The 18,843-nt window shown below is 37.5% G+C and overlaps 1 protein-coding gene across 1 annotated transcript in view; it reads right to left on the reverse strand.

The window, feature by feature from the left end:
- SPTLC1 (serine palmitoyltransferase long chain base subunit 1) overlaps window positions 1-18,843 on the reverse strand; it is a 74,499-nt gene that overhangs the window by 15,708 nt on the left and 39,948 nt on the right. Inside the window, exons 6-8 of the mRNA XM_082841989.1 lie at window positions 15,749-15,881; window positions 7,995-8,124; window positions 4,290-4,379 (exon numbers count right to left, since the gene is read on the reverse strand). Coding sequence (XP_082698115.1) covers window positions 4,290-4,379; window positions 7,995-8,124; window positions 15,749-15,881 — 353 coding nt within the window. The remainder of the gene's footprint in view (window positions 1-4,289; window positions 4,380-7,994; window positions 8,125-15,748; window positions 15,882-18,843) is intronic.

Consider the following 18,843-nt stretch of genomic DNA (forward strand, 5'->3'; position numbering starts at 1 on the left):
ACATGAGAAGTTGGGCTCTTAAATCTTTCCATGACTCATGTAATCTTCTCTCGTGCCAGAATCATAATTTTAGTTATTAAATGTTTAATTACTATGATTTTTTCCACTGAAACTATAGAAATAATGCACAGAAATATATAAGATGGGTTGATGTCTCATATCCTGAGTCTGATAATTTATTTTTTAACCATCAAGATTTTACAGGCTAATCTTGTGAATCAACATGAAACTGGGAGAGGGGTCCTCACTGGGCTTTTAGCTGAGTTTTCATTAACAATGAACAAATTCATTTGGGGAGAATTACATCTTTTCAATACTGATTCTTTCCCATCCATTAATATGAAGTATTATATGAGTGAGATAGTTTCTAAAAACTATGTTTTAGAAAATATTTAATAATATCATCACAGTACTGGAACACAAATAGACAAGTAAAACAAAACAGGAATCCTTTTGTCAAACCCTAATTTGTATCCTGTAATTTTACATACTAAGTACTTTAGGTACTTGATCTGTTCCTACACTTTACATTTTGTTTCATTGGCTATATATTTGCCCATCAGTACTGCTTTATTATTGTACCCCTGTAACATACAGTTCTAGTATCTTGTGGCCGACTATCTCTCCTACATTAGTCTATCAGTCTTTGACACTCACAAAAGGAAGGAGAGGAAAACAAATCATCTCTTTTACTGACATTTAGGATGTATCTAGATTTCCTCAAGAAATAGTGAAAAACTAAAAAAATAAGATATGAAACCTTTATTTTGAATCCCTACTCAATTGATGGACTCATAGATTCAGATTTTATTGGTCAAATGCAATGGTGGTTTATTACAGGAAAATCAGTGTAATACATCATATTAATAGAATGAAGGATAACCACATGATTAACTCAGCTGAGGCAGAAAAAGCATCTGACAAACCCCAAATCTCTCATGAGACAAGCATTCAACAAATAGGAAATAGGAGGGAACTTCCTCAACTTGATAAAGGGCATTTATGGAAAACCCACAGCTAAAATCATACTCAATGGTGATGGCCTGAAAGCTTTCCCCTTAAAGAGCAGGAATGACACAAGGACACTCACTCTTGTCACTTCTAGTCAGCACTGTACTGGAAGTTCTAGCCAGAGCAATCAGGCAAGAAAAAAAAAAAGAAAAGCATCCATCCTTGGAAAGGAAGAAGCAAAACTAGCTCTATTCACAGATGACATGATCTTATATACAGAATACGATCCACAAAAATACTGTTTCAGCTAATAAACAAGTTCAGCAAAAGTTGAACGATGCAAGATCAATACACAAAAGTCATCTGTATTTCTATAATTAGTAGTGAACAATCCAAAAAGGAAATTAAGAAAACTATTCCATCTATAATAGCATAAAAAAGAATAAAATACTTCGGAATAAATTTAACCAAAGAGGGGCTTCCCTGGTGGTGCAGTGGTTGAGAATCTGCCTGCTAATGCAGGGGACACGGGTTCGAGCCCTGGTCTGGGAGGACCCCACATGCCGCGGAGCAACTAGGCCCGTGAGCCACAACTACTAAGCCTGCGCGTCTGGAGCCTGTGCTCCGCAAAAAGAAAGGCTGCGCTAGTGAGAGGCCCGCGCACCGCGATGAAGAGTGGCCCCCGCTTGCCACAACTAGAGAAAGCCCTTGCACAGAAACGAATATGCAACACAGCAAAAATAAATAAATTAATAAACTCCTACCCCCAACATCTTCTTAAAAAAAAAAAAAATGTAACCCAAGAGGTACAAGACTTTACAGTAAAAACCACAAACAATACTGAAAGAAATTGAAGAAAATTGAAATAAATGGAAATACATTCCATGTTCATCAATGACAAGACTTAGTATCATTACGACGGCAATACTTCCCAGAGTAATCTAAATATTCACTACAATCCCTATAAAAAAATCTCAATGTAATTTTTTACAGAAATGGAAAAGCTGATCCTAACATTCAAATGGAATTTCAAGGGACGCCAAATAACCAAAACAATCTTGAAAAAGAACAAAAATGGAGAACTCACATCTTGATTTCAAAGTTTACCACAAAGCTACATGAATTAAGTAATTAAGCATGGTACTGGCATAAGGCTAGACATATAGGCAAATGGAATAGAACTGAGAGTCCAGAAATAAACCCATATACCTACAGTCAATTGACTTCGGCAAGGGTGCCAAGACCATTCAATGGGAAAACAATAGTTTCTTCAACAACTGGTACAGGGACAAATGGATAACCACATGCAAAAGAATGAAGCTGAATCCCTCTCTCACAGAATATACAAAAATTAAGTCAAAGTGGATCAAAGACCTAAAATAAGAGTTAAAACTATAAAAATCTCAGAAGAAAACACAGGGGTGTATCTTCATACCCTGCAATATATTTCTTAGATATGACACTAAAAGCACAAGCAACAACAAAAAACTACATAAATTGGACTTTGCCAAAATTAAAAACTTTTGTGCATCAAAGGACACTATCAAAGAAATGAAAAGACAACCTATAGAATGAGAGAAAATATTTGCAAACCACGTACCTGGAAAGGGTCTAGTACCCAGAATACATAAAGAACTTTACAAAAAGACAACCCAGTTTAAAAATGGGCAAAGGACTTCTACAAACATTTCTCCAAAGATATACAAATGGCCAACACAAGAAAAGTGGCCCAACACTATTAGTCATTCATGAAATGTAAATCAGAAATGCAAATATACTTCACACCCACTAGAATGGCAAAAATTAAAAAAAAAAAAAGTATACATTGGTAAGGATGTAGAGAAACTGAAACCCTCCTCCATTGCTGGTGGGAATGTAAAATGGTATAAGCCACTGTGGAAAACAGTATGGCAGTTCCTCAATAAGTTAAAAATAGCATTACCACATGATCCAGCAATTACACTGCTAGGCACATACACAAAAGAGTTGAAAACAAGGATTCAAACAAATACTTGTACATGAATGTTCACAGCAGCACTATTCACAAATGCCAAAAGGTGAAGCAATCCAAATATCTGTTAACAAAAAAACCAAAATGTGATATACCCACACAATGGAATATTACTTAGCTTTAAAAAGGAATGAAGCGAAGAGTAGCCCCTGCTTGCCAAAACTAGAGAAAGCCCACACACAGCAACGAAGACCCAACGCAGCCAAAATTAAATAAATTAAAAGAAAAAAAGAGGAATGAAGTACTGATAAATGATGCCACAAATTGGATGAACGATGAAAACATTATAAGTGAGTGAAGCCATAGTCATATATTATATGATTCCATTTATCAGAAATACCCAGAATAGGTAAATCCATACAGACAGAAAGCAGACTGGTGGGGGCTGGGGGCAAGGAAAAATGCGGAGTGATTGCTTAATGGGTACTGGGTCTTCTCTGGGAGTGACAAAAAAGTTTTACAACTATCTAGTTGATGAGTGCACAACACTGCGCACGTACTAAATGCCACTGAACTCTACACTCTAAAATGGCTAGTTTTATGTTATGTGAATTTCACCTAAAAAAAAATCTCAACAGTCATGGTTTCTAAAGACAGTGTACTGTATCCCCTTTTAAAAAGCTGATTTTTAAAAAGTACATATTATATGATTTCATTTATACGAAGTTCTACAAAAAGCAAAACTACAGGAACAGAAAGCAAGTCAACAGTGGCTTGCAGCCAGGAATGGGGTACTGATTACAAAGGGGCATGAGGGACTTCTGGAGTGACAGAAATGTTCTATATCTTGACTGTGGTGGTGGTGGTGATAGGGGAGTATACATCTGTCAAAACTTATCGAACTGTACACTTAAAGTGAGTATATTTTATTATGTGTCAATTATACCTCAATAAAGTTGGTTTTATAAAACTCAGTCTTGGGCTTCCCTGGTGGCGCAGTGGTTGGGAGTCCGCCTGCCGATGTAGGGGACACGGGTTCGTGCCCCGGTCCGGGAGGATCCCGCATGCCACGGAGCGGCTGGGCCCGTGGGCCGTGGCCGCTGGGCCTGCGCATCCGGAGCCTGTGCTCTGTGGCGGCAGAGGCCACAGCGGTGAGAGGCCCGCATACCGCAAAAAAAAACAAAAACAAAAAACCTGTCTTGATTACTCTTTAAAGGTCAGGGTTGGCATTTAACGTTAATCTACTTCCCTAGTATGATCAGAATTTGCTTATGATACCTATTAAGCAAAGCAATGCAGACATTATACATTAAAAATGGTCATAAACAAAAGGCCTAAGTGCCAAATAGTCTGAATACTAAAATAATAAATAAACATGGTTGCTCACCAATTCTGGAAGAGGGCAAATAGTTCCAGTATTCATATACAACCCTTCGACTACGATGAAACGTCGAGTTACACGAGCCTTGCGAGGATTCTTTAAAAGAAAAAAAAAGTAGATGTTTTAAATTTCAGTAACTCCAAATACATAATCTGTTATGTGCTCTCTAGCACTTTCACCCTACAAGATTTATTCACCAAGATAAATCAACAAATAGATAGTCAAACTAAATTAATTTCAAGCTCAAGGTTTGAGATCCTGTTATTTTGAGATGAAAAACAGTGCTTTCTTCTCTCAGACATATTTTCAGGTCACACAGTCAACTAGGAGGCCTCACACACAAACACAAACTGTTTAGACACTGAGAATACTAAAACACAAACAAAACCCTCCAAGCCCAGAATGACTGGGAAGGGACCCAAGGGAACTTTCTGGGGGAGATGGGGACGTTTTATGTCATGATGGGGGCCATGATACCTGGGCTACACGGGTATAACCACTGGTCAAAACTGTATAACTAGGACTAATGTATTTCAATGTCTGTAAATTTTACCTAAAATAAAAAGAACTCTAATGATGATGACAATCATCATCATCACAGAGATTGAGTGGGGAGTTAGGCGAACGTTCAGATGATACAAGAATGGCAGAATATTGAAAACAAAGCCAGGAGAAGGGTACAGGGGGCTTCACTATACTACTGTCTCCTTTGAATGTGCCAGAAATTTTCCTAATAAAAAGTTAGAAAACAGACAAACCCTGATCTCCCTTATTTACCAAAAAACAGATGAAACCCTTTTCCTTCCTTACTCCTCACTACTGGTTCAAGTAAAACTGGACCATGACCTCACCCAGTGACGTTCGAAGGTGGTGCAGTGGAGGGACTCTTTCAAGTAACACACACCTTCCCACAACCCACTGATGTCATATCACTAATAAACCACTCCCATTGCTGAATTTGTAGATGTTTCAGGTACACTGCACTGAAAAAATTCCACAGAGTTTGCCGCCACCTTTCTACTCAAAGGTTTCTTGCCTCTAAGCTTCTAATGAACAATTAGAAACTCAAATATCAGAGCTATTCTTTAAGGGGTATTTTAGAACCCACAGCTGTATGGTAATGCTCAGAAAAGTGTCGGCTGAAGCATGCAAAAGTTTACATCATTCTTGGTCATCTTCACTCTGTCACTAACTCAAACCTGAAGGCTGTGGGTCCGCTGGGAGGTCACAGCTGAGGACATGGGGGCATCCCGCCTCTCCCTGCCTTTAAAAAACAAAGTATCTTTCTTATGATCTTAAAATACTCAATAAAGGAATATTTTATTTTTGGAATATTCTTGGGAAATGGAAAAGTACAAAAAAGAATTTAACAAATGAGCTCGTTACACCACACACTGGTAACTTTTTCTTGTAACTACATATGTTTGTGAATTACCTTGTTCAAATCAGGGTTTTAATCATTCTAGGACGTGAGGTTTTAAAATATTATGTTGTGAACATTTTCACATTATTTAATATTATTTAAACCATGATTTTAATGGAGATTTAATATTCCACCTTGTAGATATACCGTAAATTATTTAACTACTCCCACAGTGTTGGATTTAGGTTGTTTCCCTCATTTTGTTTTTTTACATCACGTGAATACCCTTCGATCTTTGACACCACTTCTGATTCTCTTCTAAAGACAGCACTCCAGAGGGTATGGATATTTAAGAATCCCAGAATATACCTGCCCATTTACCCTCTAGAAAGGCTGTGCCAACTGAAGCTCTCCTCAGAGTTTTTGGAAGGCCCTTTGTATCCTCACATACATCAGTGTGGCAGTGATTATTACCATAAAAAGTTTTCCCTAATTGGACAGGCAAAACCTCTTACCCTAATTTTTGTAATTGTTAGTGAAGTCAGACTATTTTCTATTTGCTCAGTTATCTGCATTTCTTCTATGAACTGCTGTTTTTATCAACTGTCTTTTTTTTTTTAAGAAGGATTAATAGGGGATAAGAGAACTCTATAAGAAAAGGAATGAAAAAACATATGAACCCCATTAGTTGGGAAACTGACAAAAAGAGTTTGATCCAAACTCAGATTATTTAACTTACTTTCAAAGGAAATATAAGCATCTAAGTACAAAATATTTAAAAATTTAACATTTATTATTTTTGTGAAAACAAAATTAAAAAAGAATTATTTCTAAAAACCAAAATGTAAAGTAATTTAGAAAGCCTACTCTTGGCAGGAATATGTAGTATAAATTAATTAGTAAAAAGGTAAAAACTATAAAATGGAAATAAATTTTAAGATAACTTTATTTGTTATTCATTAAAAAAAAAGTCCCACAGATTATAAATCTTACACAACACACACACAGAACTTGAATATGTTGTCTTCCAAATTTGTACAATGCTAACTTGGCAAAGTAACTCTACAGCAGACTGGTTCATTGGTCACACTTTCTAAGGCAGTGTTTTTCAATACGGTAGCATTCCATTACTGAATCAGAAAAGGGACATCTTTTTACAATCTGTAGAAAAAATTCATCGGTGGAATGGTCTCAATTTTAAGATTTTCCCTATAGATTTTTCTAAATTGTATAATTATAAAACACTGTCTATAGCACACTCAGCATAAAATAGCATAAGTCTATACATATTCATCACAAGAATGTGTATAATCATGAAGTGCTGCTCTTAGGCTATCACCTCAACAAAGATGATAGAATCCAAAAGGAATAATGCAAATATCTGGAAAAATGGAAATTAACACAAAATTAAGGATGTGATGACCATTTTTATCAGTTACTCTAGTAACGGACGAGTTACACTGGGAAAGTCCACTTGAAAGTGGTGTTTGAGACAAAGGATGTGGTGAATGGGTTCCCAGTACAATCCACACACAGTGGTTCCTGATGGAGAACCACAGACCACAGAACTACGTTCTCTGATCATGTTGTCAGGGGCAAATAAATGCTAATTCTAACAGTGATGCTTTGAACACGATTCCTCTGTTCCACTCTCTATCAGAACAACAAGGAGCAAGTTCCACCTGCCTAATTCCCTCCCTGTTCCAAGGGACTACACAGGTGCTTGAGAAGAAGTGTAAATAGGTTGCAAGGTAGAAGGAAACCATGCTTGAGGCAGCTGCTTCCCACAGGGAGCAGCTGCTCAGAGATCTGGGATGAGGTTGGGGTAGGGAGAAAGAGTCTTCACTTTGTTCATAAATTCATAAATTAAGATCTGCCGCCATAGTGTCTTCCGGTGAATTGATACATGATTTATTCTAATATGAATAAGCCTATTTTGAATTCACTAGATACATCTTGTTAATGCCCTAATGAGTTCTGTTGTTACTTCTGTAGAGTTGAGTGTACATCCCTCCAGCCCCAAAATGCATGCTGTTTTTCTTTCTCTCTTTTAGAAAGCTGTCTAGATAACCTTCCCTCAAATTTGCCATATATAATTATGGCAATGATGAGGCAATTACTATCAGGCTTGACTCTCTAATCTGAGGTATATTTAATAAGTAGAAACACCCTTATTTAATGTCCAAATGTGATCCACAAGCAAGTTTTCATGACAAATTACCATTTCACTTATAATTCAGTTGGTTAGAAAGTACAAAAGAACTGCGTAATTTTCTTCAAAAGAATACCTTTTTAAAATTTTATTTTATTTTAATTTATTTATTGTTTTATTTTTTTAAGAATCATACCTTTTGATCTTCAATTTCTTGTTCTTTCAATAGTCGATCCAGGTCATCCATATCATTATGGTTAAACAGCTTAATGTCACTACGTGATGCCTGTAATCCCTTCTGAATAGCAAAGCAGGCAGCTTTATCTCTGCAAGGAAGAGAGATCCACCAAACTGGGGTTTAAAGGGTCTTGTCAACATTCTCAGAAAAGGAATGCTTGCTTTTGTAAGTTGACCAACATCCACTTGTTAAACTGAACATGGCAAATAAATAAAACATGTTTGAACTTTAATACATTATTGTTTGCACTTCACTCTGCAAGCCTTTCCACATAACTACCATACTGATTCTGTTCCAGGAAGCAAACTCTTGCCATATTTTGACATCTGAGAAATCAGCATGCATCTTACTATATGGATGGCATATTATTCAAAGTACTCTTCTCTTTCTGAAAAATAAATGAAATACTGGTGTACCTCACCATCAGTGGCATCTCTGATTTGACTGGCCACCACTTGCCATCAAAAGGAATACTGGGTTACTGACTCTACATAACCCAGGGGAGAACTCTGAGTCATGCAGATTAATCTTCAGTAAGATCTCCTCAATTGAGTTAATGGGGGGCAGGATATATTTCTTAAATTAAGTGTATTATTTAAAAGTACATGCAACACTTCTACTTCTGAGAAAATAGACGTATTTTCCCTATTTTTCTCACTGGGTACAACCAAAAATCCTGGACATCATGTATAAGACAAACATAAGATGATGCTGAAAAATGGAGAGAAAAGGCAGACCAGCGAGGGACCTGAGAAATGACATGAAACAAGTTCCTGGATTTTCCTAACTTGGAGCTGATGTAGCTGGCAAACTGGAAATGCCAACAGGCAGAGACAGAAAAGCTCTGATGAAAGTCTGCTCTCTGTAGCCAAAGGGATAGGAAAGGGGGCAGCCCGGCAAATGTCTCTACTGCAGCCAAACCACAGAAAAACCTGGGCCTGTCCCCTCCACACTAGCAAAGGCTGAGAGGGAGGCCCAGACTCTAACCGCCACAAGGCCATAACAAAGCTCCCCAATACCCCTGTGGGCGCTGTCAGAGAAGGGAGCCAGAACTTGTATCTCTGCTGGGTAGTAACAAGTGGCTCCCACTGTGGTGTTAGTGAAGACTGTGTGGAGAGACCTAACTTCCAATCCCCTGCAGGGAGAGACACTCTCCCCTGCCTATGCTTAGGCTGTGTCAGGGGAGGCTCAGAGAAGAGTAGGACTCTCACCAACAACCAGAAGAAATGAAAATGACCCCACCTCAGTGTCAATGGAGGCCCTGTGGGGACCCTAGACTTGTACTTCCACCTGACAGTAATGAGGCAGCAGTGCCCCCTTGCCCTTGTTGGAAGACTGTCAGAGAAAGCCAATTAAAACAGAAAGTTTAAATAAAGCATAAACTATAACAGCATAATATGAAACTGTTCATGTTTCACTTGTCATACCAAGAACCAGAAAATATCACACAATGAAAAAACAAACAAACAAACAAAAAACAATCAACAAATGCCAGTACTGAGATGACAGAGCTGTCAGGATGATCTGATAATGACTTTAAAACAGTCATGATAAAAATGTTTCATGAGTAATTATGAACATGCTTGAAACAAATGAAAAAACAGGAAGCTGCAGCAGAGAAAAGGAAGATACAAAGAAGAATCCTGTGGGGATATTAGAACTAAAAAGCAAAATAGTCAAAAGAAAAAGCATAGTGGATGAATTCAGCAGCAGAATGGAGAGAGGAAAGAATCAGTGAGCTGAAAGATGTAACAGTAGAAATCAAGTCAATGTAAATCGCAGAGAGAAAGTAGACTAGAAAGAAAAGAACAGTCTCATGGACCTGTGAGACTACAATAAAATATGCAGCATTCAAGTCTGTGGAGTTCTAAAGAGAATGAGGGTAGGACTAAAAAGGTACTTAAAGAAATAATGGCTGAAAACCTATAGATTAAAGAATAAGCTTAAAACTATAGATTAAAGAAGCTGAGCAAAATTCTTGCAGGTAAACCCAAACAAATAAATGCCAATACAATTATAGTCAAACTTCTGAAAACTAATGACAAAGAAAATAATCTTGAAATCAGCACAAGAAAAATGACACCTTACTTGTAAGAGAAAAGCAATTTGAGTGACAGTAGATTTCTCATAAGAAACCATTAACAACAACAACAAAAAACAAGGAACCATTAACACCAGAAAAAAGTGTCCCAATGTATTTCAAATGCTGAAAAAAAAGACCTAGCAACCAAGAATCCAAAACTAGCAAAAATATCCTTTAGGAATGAGGGGGAGAAGACACTCTCAGTTGAAAAAAAACTAAGAGACTCTGTCCCAAGCTGACTTCCCCTAAAGGAATGGCTAGAGAAAGCTCTCCACATAGAAAAAATAAATAAATAAAAGAATCTTAGATTATCAGGAAGGAAGAAAAAACACTGTAAAGAGTATGAACAAACACACTAGGCTTTTCTTCCCCTCTTGAGTTTTCTAAGTTATTTTGGATGGTTGAAGTAAAAATTATAACACTCTCTGATGTGGTTCTCAAACTGTTTACAGGAAATACTTAAAACAACTGTATTATAAATAAGGAGAGTAAGGGGATGTAAAGGAAGATAAAAGATTCTATAACTGAACTGGTAAAATAACACCCGTAGAATGTGATAACTTATGCATACATATAACATCATACTTAGAGCAATGACTAAAAAACTATACAAAGAGAAACACTCGAAAACAAATAAATAAAATAAATGAGATAAATAAAAATGGAACTCCAAAACTCATTCAATTAACCCTGAGAAAGGCAGGAAAAAGAGAAAAGAAAACAAAAAACAGAGAGAACAAATAAGAAACAAAAAATAAAAATTGGGAGATTTAAGATACCATATATCAATAATTACATTAAATGTAAATGGCTAAAATATACAATTTAAAGACAGGGAGTGGCAGATTGGATTAAACATGCTGTCTATAAGAAATTCACTTCAAATGTAATGAGATGGGTAGTAAGGGAATGTGTGTGTGTGTGTATACATGTAGTTATATATATATAGTTATATGCTATATATATGTATGTATGTTATATACAGTAATATAGGTAGTAAGGGTATACATATATATTACATACAATAAACACACCATGCAAACATTCAAAAGGGAAAGCAGAGTGCCTATGTTAAAATCTGATAAAGTAGACTTTGGAACAAAGAAAATTACCAGAGACACAGAAGGATGTTATATAATGATAAAAAGAATCAACTAACCAGGAAAACTTATCCTAAATATGCACCAAATAACAGAGCTACAAAAGACACAAAAACTAATAAAAGTGAAACAAGAAATTGACAAATTACAACAACTGACAGAACTACCAAACAGAAAATCAGCAAGGATATAAAAGAACTCAATAACACCATCAACTAGAAAGATCTAATTGTCATTTATAGAACACTCCATTCAGCAGAATATTTTTTTTCTATTTAATGATAATGACAAAAAAATTTTTTTTCTCAAAAGGTAAATAAAGTTTCATATGTAAATTGCTTTTTGTCTCACTAAAACTTTTATATAAGTATACCTTAGGAAGTCGACAGGTAAAACTAGCGCTTCTCTTAGTGGATTAAAGGATAGAAGTGGCAAATGAATGTTCTGTATGTTTTTTTGGTTTTTAATTTGCATATCAGTGGCTTTTAAAAAATAATGGTCAGTGTAACATTTGATCATCGAATACTATAATATGAAAAACAGAAATGTATAAAGAAGGAAATTAATCATATGTGTCCTATCATGGAGTGATACCTTCTCACTGGTGTCCTCACGTGGCCTTTTTCTGTATTTACCAGAATATTCTTTTTTAAGTGACTATGGAACATATTCCAAGATAGACCACATCATGAGCCATAAAACAAACTGTAACAAATTAAAAATTTCCAAACGCCTGGAAACTAAACAACACACTTCTACATAACTCACGGGTCAAAGAGAGAGTCTAAAGAGAAACAAAATACAGAAATGAACTAAACAAAAATGAAAATAAACACATCAAAATTTGTGGAACACAACTATAGCAGTGATGACAGGGAAATTCACAGCACTACTACATTAGAAATGAGGAAAAGTCTCAAATCAGTAATTGAAGTTCTCACCTCAAGAACCTAGACAGAGGAAACTAAACTTCAAATGAGCAGAAGGCAGGAAATAATACCAGAAATCAGTAGAAATGAAAACAAAAATACAATGTAGAAAAATCTATGAAACAAGGAGCTGATTCTTTGAAAAGATCAATAAAATTGACAAATCTCTAGCAAAAATGACAAAAAAAGAGAGTAGACAGAAATTACCAGTTAGGAAGGAAACAGGGATCTGCAGACATTAGAAGGGACTATCACAAACAATGCTACACATACAAATTTGACGATTTAGAAGAAATGGACCAACTCCTTGAAAAACACGAACTACCTCAACTCACTCAATATTTGAATAGCCTTACAAGTATTAAGGAAATTAAATTCATAGTTAAAATACTTCCAAAAAACCCCCCCCAAAACTCCAGGTCCAGCTGTTTTTATTGGAGAATTCTACCAAACATTTAAAGAACTAACAACAGTTTTATACAGTTTCTCCAGAAAATAAGAGGGAACACTTTCAAATTGACTTTATGAAGTATTACCCTGATGCCAAGACCAAAGTCTAAAAACAGTAAGTATGGTAGCATCAGGGAAATATAGACTAAAACTACAATGAGATATCTGTACACACCTATCAGAATGGCTAAAAAAAAAAAAAAAAAGTGACAACACCAAATGCTCCTGAGGATGTTGGAGAAACTAGATCATTTATACACTGTTGATGGAAATGTAAAATAATACAGCCACTCTGGTAAAGTTTAGCAATTTCTTAAAAAGCTTAATGCACAATACTTTATGACCAGCAACTGCATTCCTTGGCATATATCCCAAAGAAATGAAAACTTATGTACACAGAAAAACCTATACAGGAATATTTACAGCACCTTTATTTGTAACAGCCCCAAACTAGAAACAACTCTGATATCCTTAATAGGTGAATGGTTCAACAAACTGTGGTGTATCCATACCATGGAATATGACTCAGCAATCAAAAGGCACAAACTCTTGATTCACATAACAACTCTGGAGAATCTCCAAATAATTAATGCTGAATGAGAAAAGCCAATCCTCAAATGTTTTACCTACTGTATGATTACATTTGTACAACAATCTTGAAATGATGAAATTATAGAAATGGAGAATAGATTAGTGGCTGCCAGGGGTTAAAGAGTGGGTAGAGTAGAAGGGATATGGGTGTGGCAACAAGAGGGATTATCTTGACTTCATCAATGTCAACAGCCCACTTTTGAAACTGTATTACACTTTTGCAAGAGGTGACCATTGGGGAAGACTGGGTAAAGGGCACATAAAATTTCTGTATTATTTCTTACAAGTGTATGTGAATCCACGATTATCTCAATATAAAACATTTCATTAGAAAAGGGTACACAAAGTAACATAAAAAAGACAGAGTGACAAGGAAAAACTTACGTATATAAACAACCATTGTTCTGAGACCTACCGGCAAAGCATTATCACTGTTTACTACAAAAGAAAGAAAATAAAACATCGAACATAGAGTCTATGCCTAATGAATTTATCAAAAACAATTTATCAAATAATTTACTAAACACCATTTTTAACTCTAGCGTTCCTACTTTCAAATGAATTTCAGGTGGAATATTTAAAATTATGTATAAGGGAATAATTAAGTTGTCTAATGGCTCACTAGAAACTGAAGTTCTAAGACACCAGGCATAAGGTTTGAAAGTGAGTTTAGACTAGGTTTCCTAGCAGTGAAAACCAAAAGGACAACATAGTATTTATTATCTGACAAAGGAAGCATACAAGTTCAACTGTAACTGTAAACTTTTTCTGGACTTTAAACTCAAAAAGGAATTTATGGTGGGGGCTTGTATAAAGCGACACTGGCTGACACTGTATTGTAGTTGTCTGCAACTATGCTTTATTAAAAAACTAGAATCACTGTTTAAATCACTGGCTCTCAAATTTGTAATGAGTCTTTATTATTATTGATTTTTTAAACTATGTGCAAGAAATTAATAGAAACATTCATTTTCATGGTCACATTGGGAAACAATTCTACTCCAGGCCATGTGCTGGAGTGCTCCCAGGTAACTGTCACAGGGCTGTGGGGAAGAATGGGACACAAACACGCTGAAAACCCCTAGGAAGAGCCAGCCCTGCAGCGTGTGCTTGAGCTTGTTGCACTACAGGTGCTCCGACAGTAAGTGAGAAGCAGCAGGATGGTACAGGGACCGAGGTAAGCCTGGCTCTGAAGTCCAGTCACTTGGACCCCTCTTCTGAGCTCCAGCCTCCATTCATTCTCTTACTGAAGGTATTTATTGAGCACCACTAAATGGCACATGCTATCCTAGGCAATGGGCTGGTATAAACTGTTGAATGTGCTATAAAAGAGTACAGTGAGTGTGAGGCAAGATGAGCCAAGAGCAGAGGGTACGGGTGCACATGAGCACACATGCCCACACCTACATATATAAGTTAAGGGAGGCTTGAGAAACTGATTTTGACAGGCATGTAAGTGCCTACATGGTCATGGATTCACAAGGATACCAAACTCCTCTGGCTGTAAAATTTTCTCCACATGCAGCAAGGGGTCTTGACCTGGTCTGAGAGCTTGGGAAAGGCTTTCCTGCAGAGGTGGTATATGTGCAGGATGAGCAGGAATTAAGCAGGAGATGAGAGGAGGAACAATGTTCTAGGCATAGGGACTCAGGGTCTTAGCACGTGCAAAGGCCTTGAGAGGAAACTAGCATATAAGGCTGGTAAGGCTACACAGCATGACCACCTAAGGGAAAATGGTAGAAAATGGGTCTAAAACAGCAGTCTAGAATGTACAAGATCATAATAAGAACTTAGATATTTATTTTAGGAACAATGGAAGCTCTTAAATGGAGTGTCTGGATATGGTGTCAAAAAGGAAAAGAGGAAACAAAAGTCACTCTGAGACCTAAATTAAGAGAGTCATTTAATAGTCCACTCAAAAGATAACAGAGGCTCGGGCTAGTGGCAGGTGCTTCTGATGGGTATAACCAGCTGCCTGGGCTATGCCAGCCCTCACTCTACTCCTCTCTGCTCTTCCCCTCCACGGTAAAAAGCAACACCATACATCTAGTGCACATGTATGCAAGTGTGTAGATTTGTTCCTGGAAAGTTAAGGAAGTCTGCAACTCATGACTTCTATATTCTTAACAAGCCATGAAGCAAGATCAGCAGAGACCAAGAGTCGCAGCGAGGGTGCTGAGAAGTGGAGTGACTTTATCAGGTAGTGTGAGTGACTAGGTGGGTTACGACCATGGACTCACAAGGACACCACACTGTCACAGAGCTGCACAGGGAAAGCAGACGGCTGGCCCCCTCCTACATAAGTTTGGCCTTCTCAACATCAATAAATAAAATCATAATGGCAGATAACGAAGCACCGACACTTTAAGGCATCCCTCCAGTGGAGGTCTCACTAATTCTGCAGAACTACTTGGCTGGGTGACTATATATTTCTTTAAAAATGAAAAAAAAAAGTCAATATTATTTTAGGCAGACGACCTCTAACACAGGAATTCTCTAGGAGGGCCAATATTATTTCCAAAGGAATTCTGGTAAGAAATGTCAGTAAAGATTACTTACACAAACACAATGTCCCCTCTCTTAGAGTAAGCAGGAATAGCACTGGCTATGGTGGCAAACCCATATGAGTATATAATGGCTTCTTCTGTCTTCATAAATTTTGCCAGGCGGTCTTCCAAATCCAAGTGCACATCTAGTTCAAGAGTAAAAAGTCAAATGGTTAAACTGTCTTATAATTCTTTTTCTTTGACTAAAGAATAAATAAAATAACATAAGCAGTTTAGTTGTTAATACTGTCTAAGATAATTCTGGGCCAAAATGTTTCTATACTCTGTGAACTGAATCAGCTACTCATTTGTCTATAAATATGTGACTGGGACAGCTCTGACTCTAGGTTTTGCTTTTATATCACTCTAGCAATAAGAATTCAAGGTCCAGTGACCTTGTCTGCTTTAACTTCCCTCAACCAAAAATGCCAAGACTTTACCAATGTACGACATTAATTTATTAACACCTTTTTGCATTTTAGTAGAAGTGACCAAACCAGGCACTAAGACAACTGTCAACCAGCTTTTAAAAGGAAAAGAAAGAAAAAAGAAAAGTAGTTAAGTTAAAAAGAACCCCACATACTCTGCATCAAGAGAGAGGAACTTTTTCAGTTGTGGTGGTCACTCCTCTAACAGTTTGTGTCAGCACTTAGTTGTGGCACCTGCCATCACTCTGCAGGACTGAGTTTCTGTCTGAATTTCTTTTTAAGTGTACTGGTGAATTCAAACGTATAGTACAAAGAGAAATATGGTCCTTTTATGGAAGCAGCTTAAGAAGAATGTTGATGTAATTATAGGGATAAATTGTAATTATTAAACTGGTATTTTTTTTCTCTCTTACATCATGGTTCCATATAGCCTTTCACCTTCCCAGGCTAAGCCATGAGGCTTCACACCCTGGGATGGAGGGACCAGCGATGTCTAAAATAAATAGTGTACCAGCTGGCTGTGAACTGGAAAACTTCGAAGTATCTGAAAATGAGGCATTACCCAAGAGAGAGAAAAATTTTTTAAACCTTCTTTAGTTCTTTTAACTACAGCAGGACCCAAGTCTGGAGAACAAGATCAGAGTTTTACCACATGCTCTGCGCAAAAAGAACTCAGAAGTTGATACAGGAAGGATGCAGCCAGGCCCCTCCAGCCTTGGAGCTTCATGGGAGAAACGAGAAACTCTGAGGAGTAAAGGCAGACTTTCAGAGCCGTGCCATGTCCACCGAGGGGAACTCAGAAGTGGAGGCAGTGGCAGGGGATCCAGACGTTCCCCAGTGAGGGGTGGAGAGGGCCGATGGCCCGGCAGAGCCCTCCGGCCCAGATGTCGAGGACCTGTGGCTGGGAGCCTCGCTCCAGAAGACCCCTTCAGCATCAGCCTTCCCTCCAAGTATGCCCCTCCCTATCAGAGACATTCCCGGTGAGAAGGGAGAGAGGGAAAAGACCTGAGGGACTGAGATATACAAAAGAAACAACTTAACCCAGCTGGATACAAGGCTGGACAGTGAGTGGACTAAATATTTCCAACAGAGACCTGGTTAGTTGTTAAGTGTGAGATTTCCACCAACTTCCAGGAAGGAACAAGTGAGTAAGGTCAGTTTAGCAACAGGAACAAACAACTTTTTAGAACATGTGAATAAAGTGTCTAAAATCTGTAAACCCACTCACTGATTTATCAGAGGCAAGTTAATCTTATTGTGATGCTTTTAACTAGTAAAAGACAAATTTAAGAATTATAAAAGATACAACTTCACAAAGGACTATATTTTAAAAAGTAGTTAAATGAGGGCTGTCCAACAATCTCATTCAATTGTTAATCAAACATTTAGTAAGTATCACATAAAAATACTCTGATAAGCACTGGATCAAAGAGAAATATAGGGTTTCTGCCACTTGACAAGGTGAGACAGCTAAGAGAGGCACCTGGCAGCTGTCAATGGAGAACTCGGAGCCCAGAGGGGCAGATACAAGGCTAAGCTGTGCCTTCAGTCCCCTGGTCTGAAGCACTTGGGCCCCTTCTACACTCAGAACTACAACACGTTCACAGTGACTTCTGACTAAAGGCACACAGGTCCCTCGATTGTGAACCAAAGGCTGCTGGGGTGGGCGCCAGCTATTGAGTGAGAGATGAGAAGACACAGAGGGTCCGAACTAAATCTCAATTTGATGGCAAGAGAGGTGTAGTGAGGAATTAGAAAATTTAGCAGCAATATCCAAATAATAAAATAAATTGAAGACACTTCATTTGTAGACTTCTTAAAGGATGATACAGAATTGTGAAAATGAACTATTTATCCCATTCCAATTTATCCCATCAAGTAATGATAAACAACTAGGCATGCTTCTTCCCATTTATAAGTTAAAATGTATACCAACATAGTTTATTACATAAAAAACACATGAAATACCACTTTATTTCCATTACCAATCAGGTAGTCATTTTTATAGAAGTGACACTTTCATTAGATCAACATTAAATAAATATGAGATTTCATAATAACATTTAGAAGAATGCATCCCGGTTGATCAAAATGGTACCAAAAGAGTGCTTAGCTCTTCAAGCATCAAATCTGTGACACCAACACCACCAAGTCTGAAGACTTGATCTTGCTCCTGACTGCCCGCCCTTCCACGAGATATGCTGCCAGGGAAATGTGGCAGGCAAAGTCTGGCAAGAACGAGGAAAGCAGCAAAGCACCAGAGAACCAGCTACCTCCATGCAGCTGAGCATGGGCGTGTCTCAGGCATGTCTTCCTTTCCTCTTTGTTAGTGCTCTCTGAGCACCCGGCCTACAGATACGTCCCCACCATTCTGTTGCCTCTCACTTCTGATGAGACAGGAGGGCAGGTCCCCCATAGGAGGCCTCCTTCAAATTACAATGCTGCCTCTAAACTGGGAATCATCTACCCCAAATCTCAACAATTTAGCTAGCAGATGGACAACCCAAGCCACAGTGAATTGCTCTCATTCAATATCTACATTTTAAAAAGAAAAAAACATGCTATGTTTACAGACACATAGCTATGCTATACAGACAAACTGTTTTTGGCAACTACAAAAAAGGATTTTAAATCATTCTGTAGCTCTAAATGACTCTCTTCATTGATTAGCAATAAAACA

Source organism: Leucopleurus acutus, assembly GCF_964270905.1.
Source record: "Leucopleurus acutus genome assembly, chromosome: 7".
Taxonomy (NCBI): domain Eukaryota; kingdom Metazoa; phylum Chordata; class Mammalia; order Artiodactyla; family Delphinidae; genus Leucopleurus; species Leucopleurus acutus.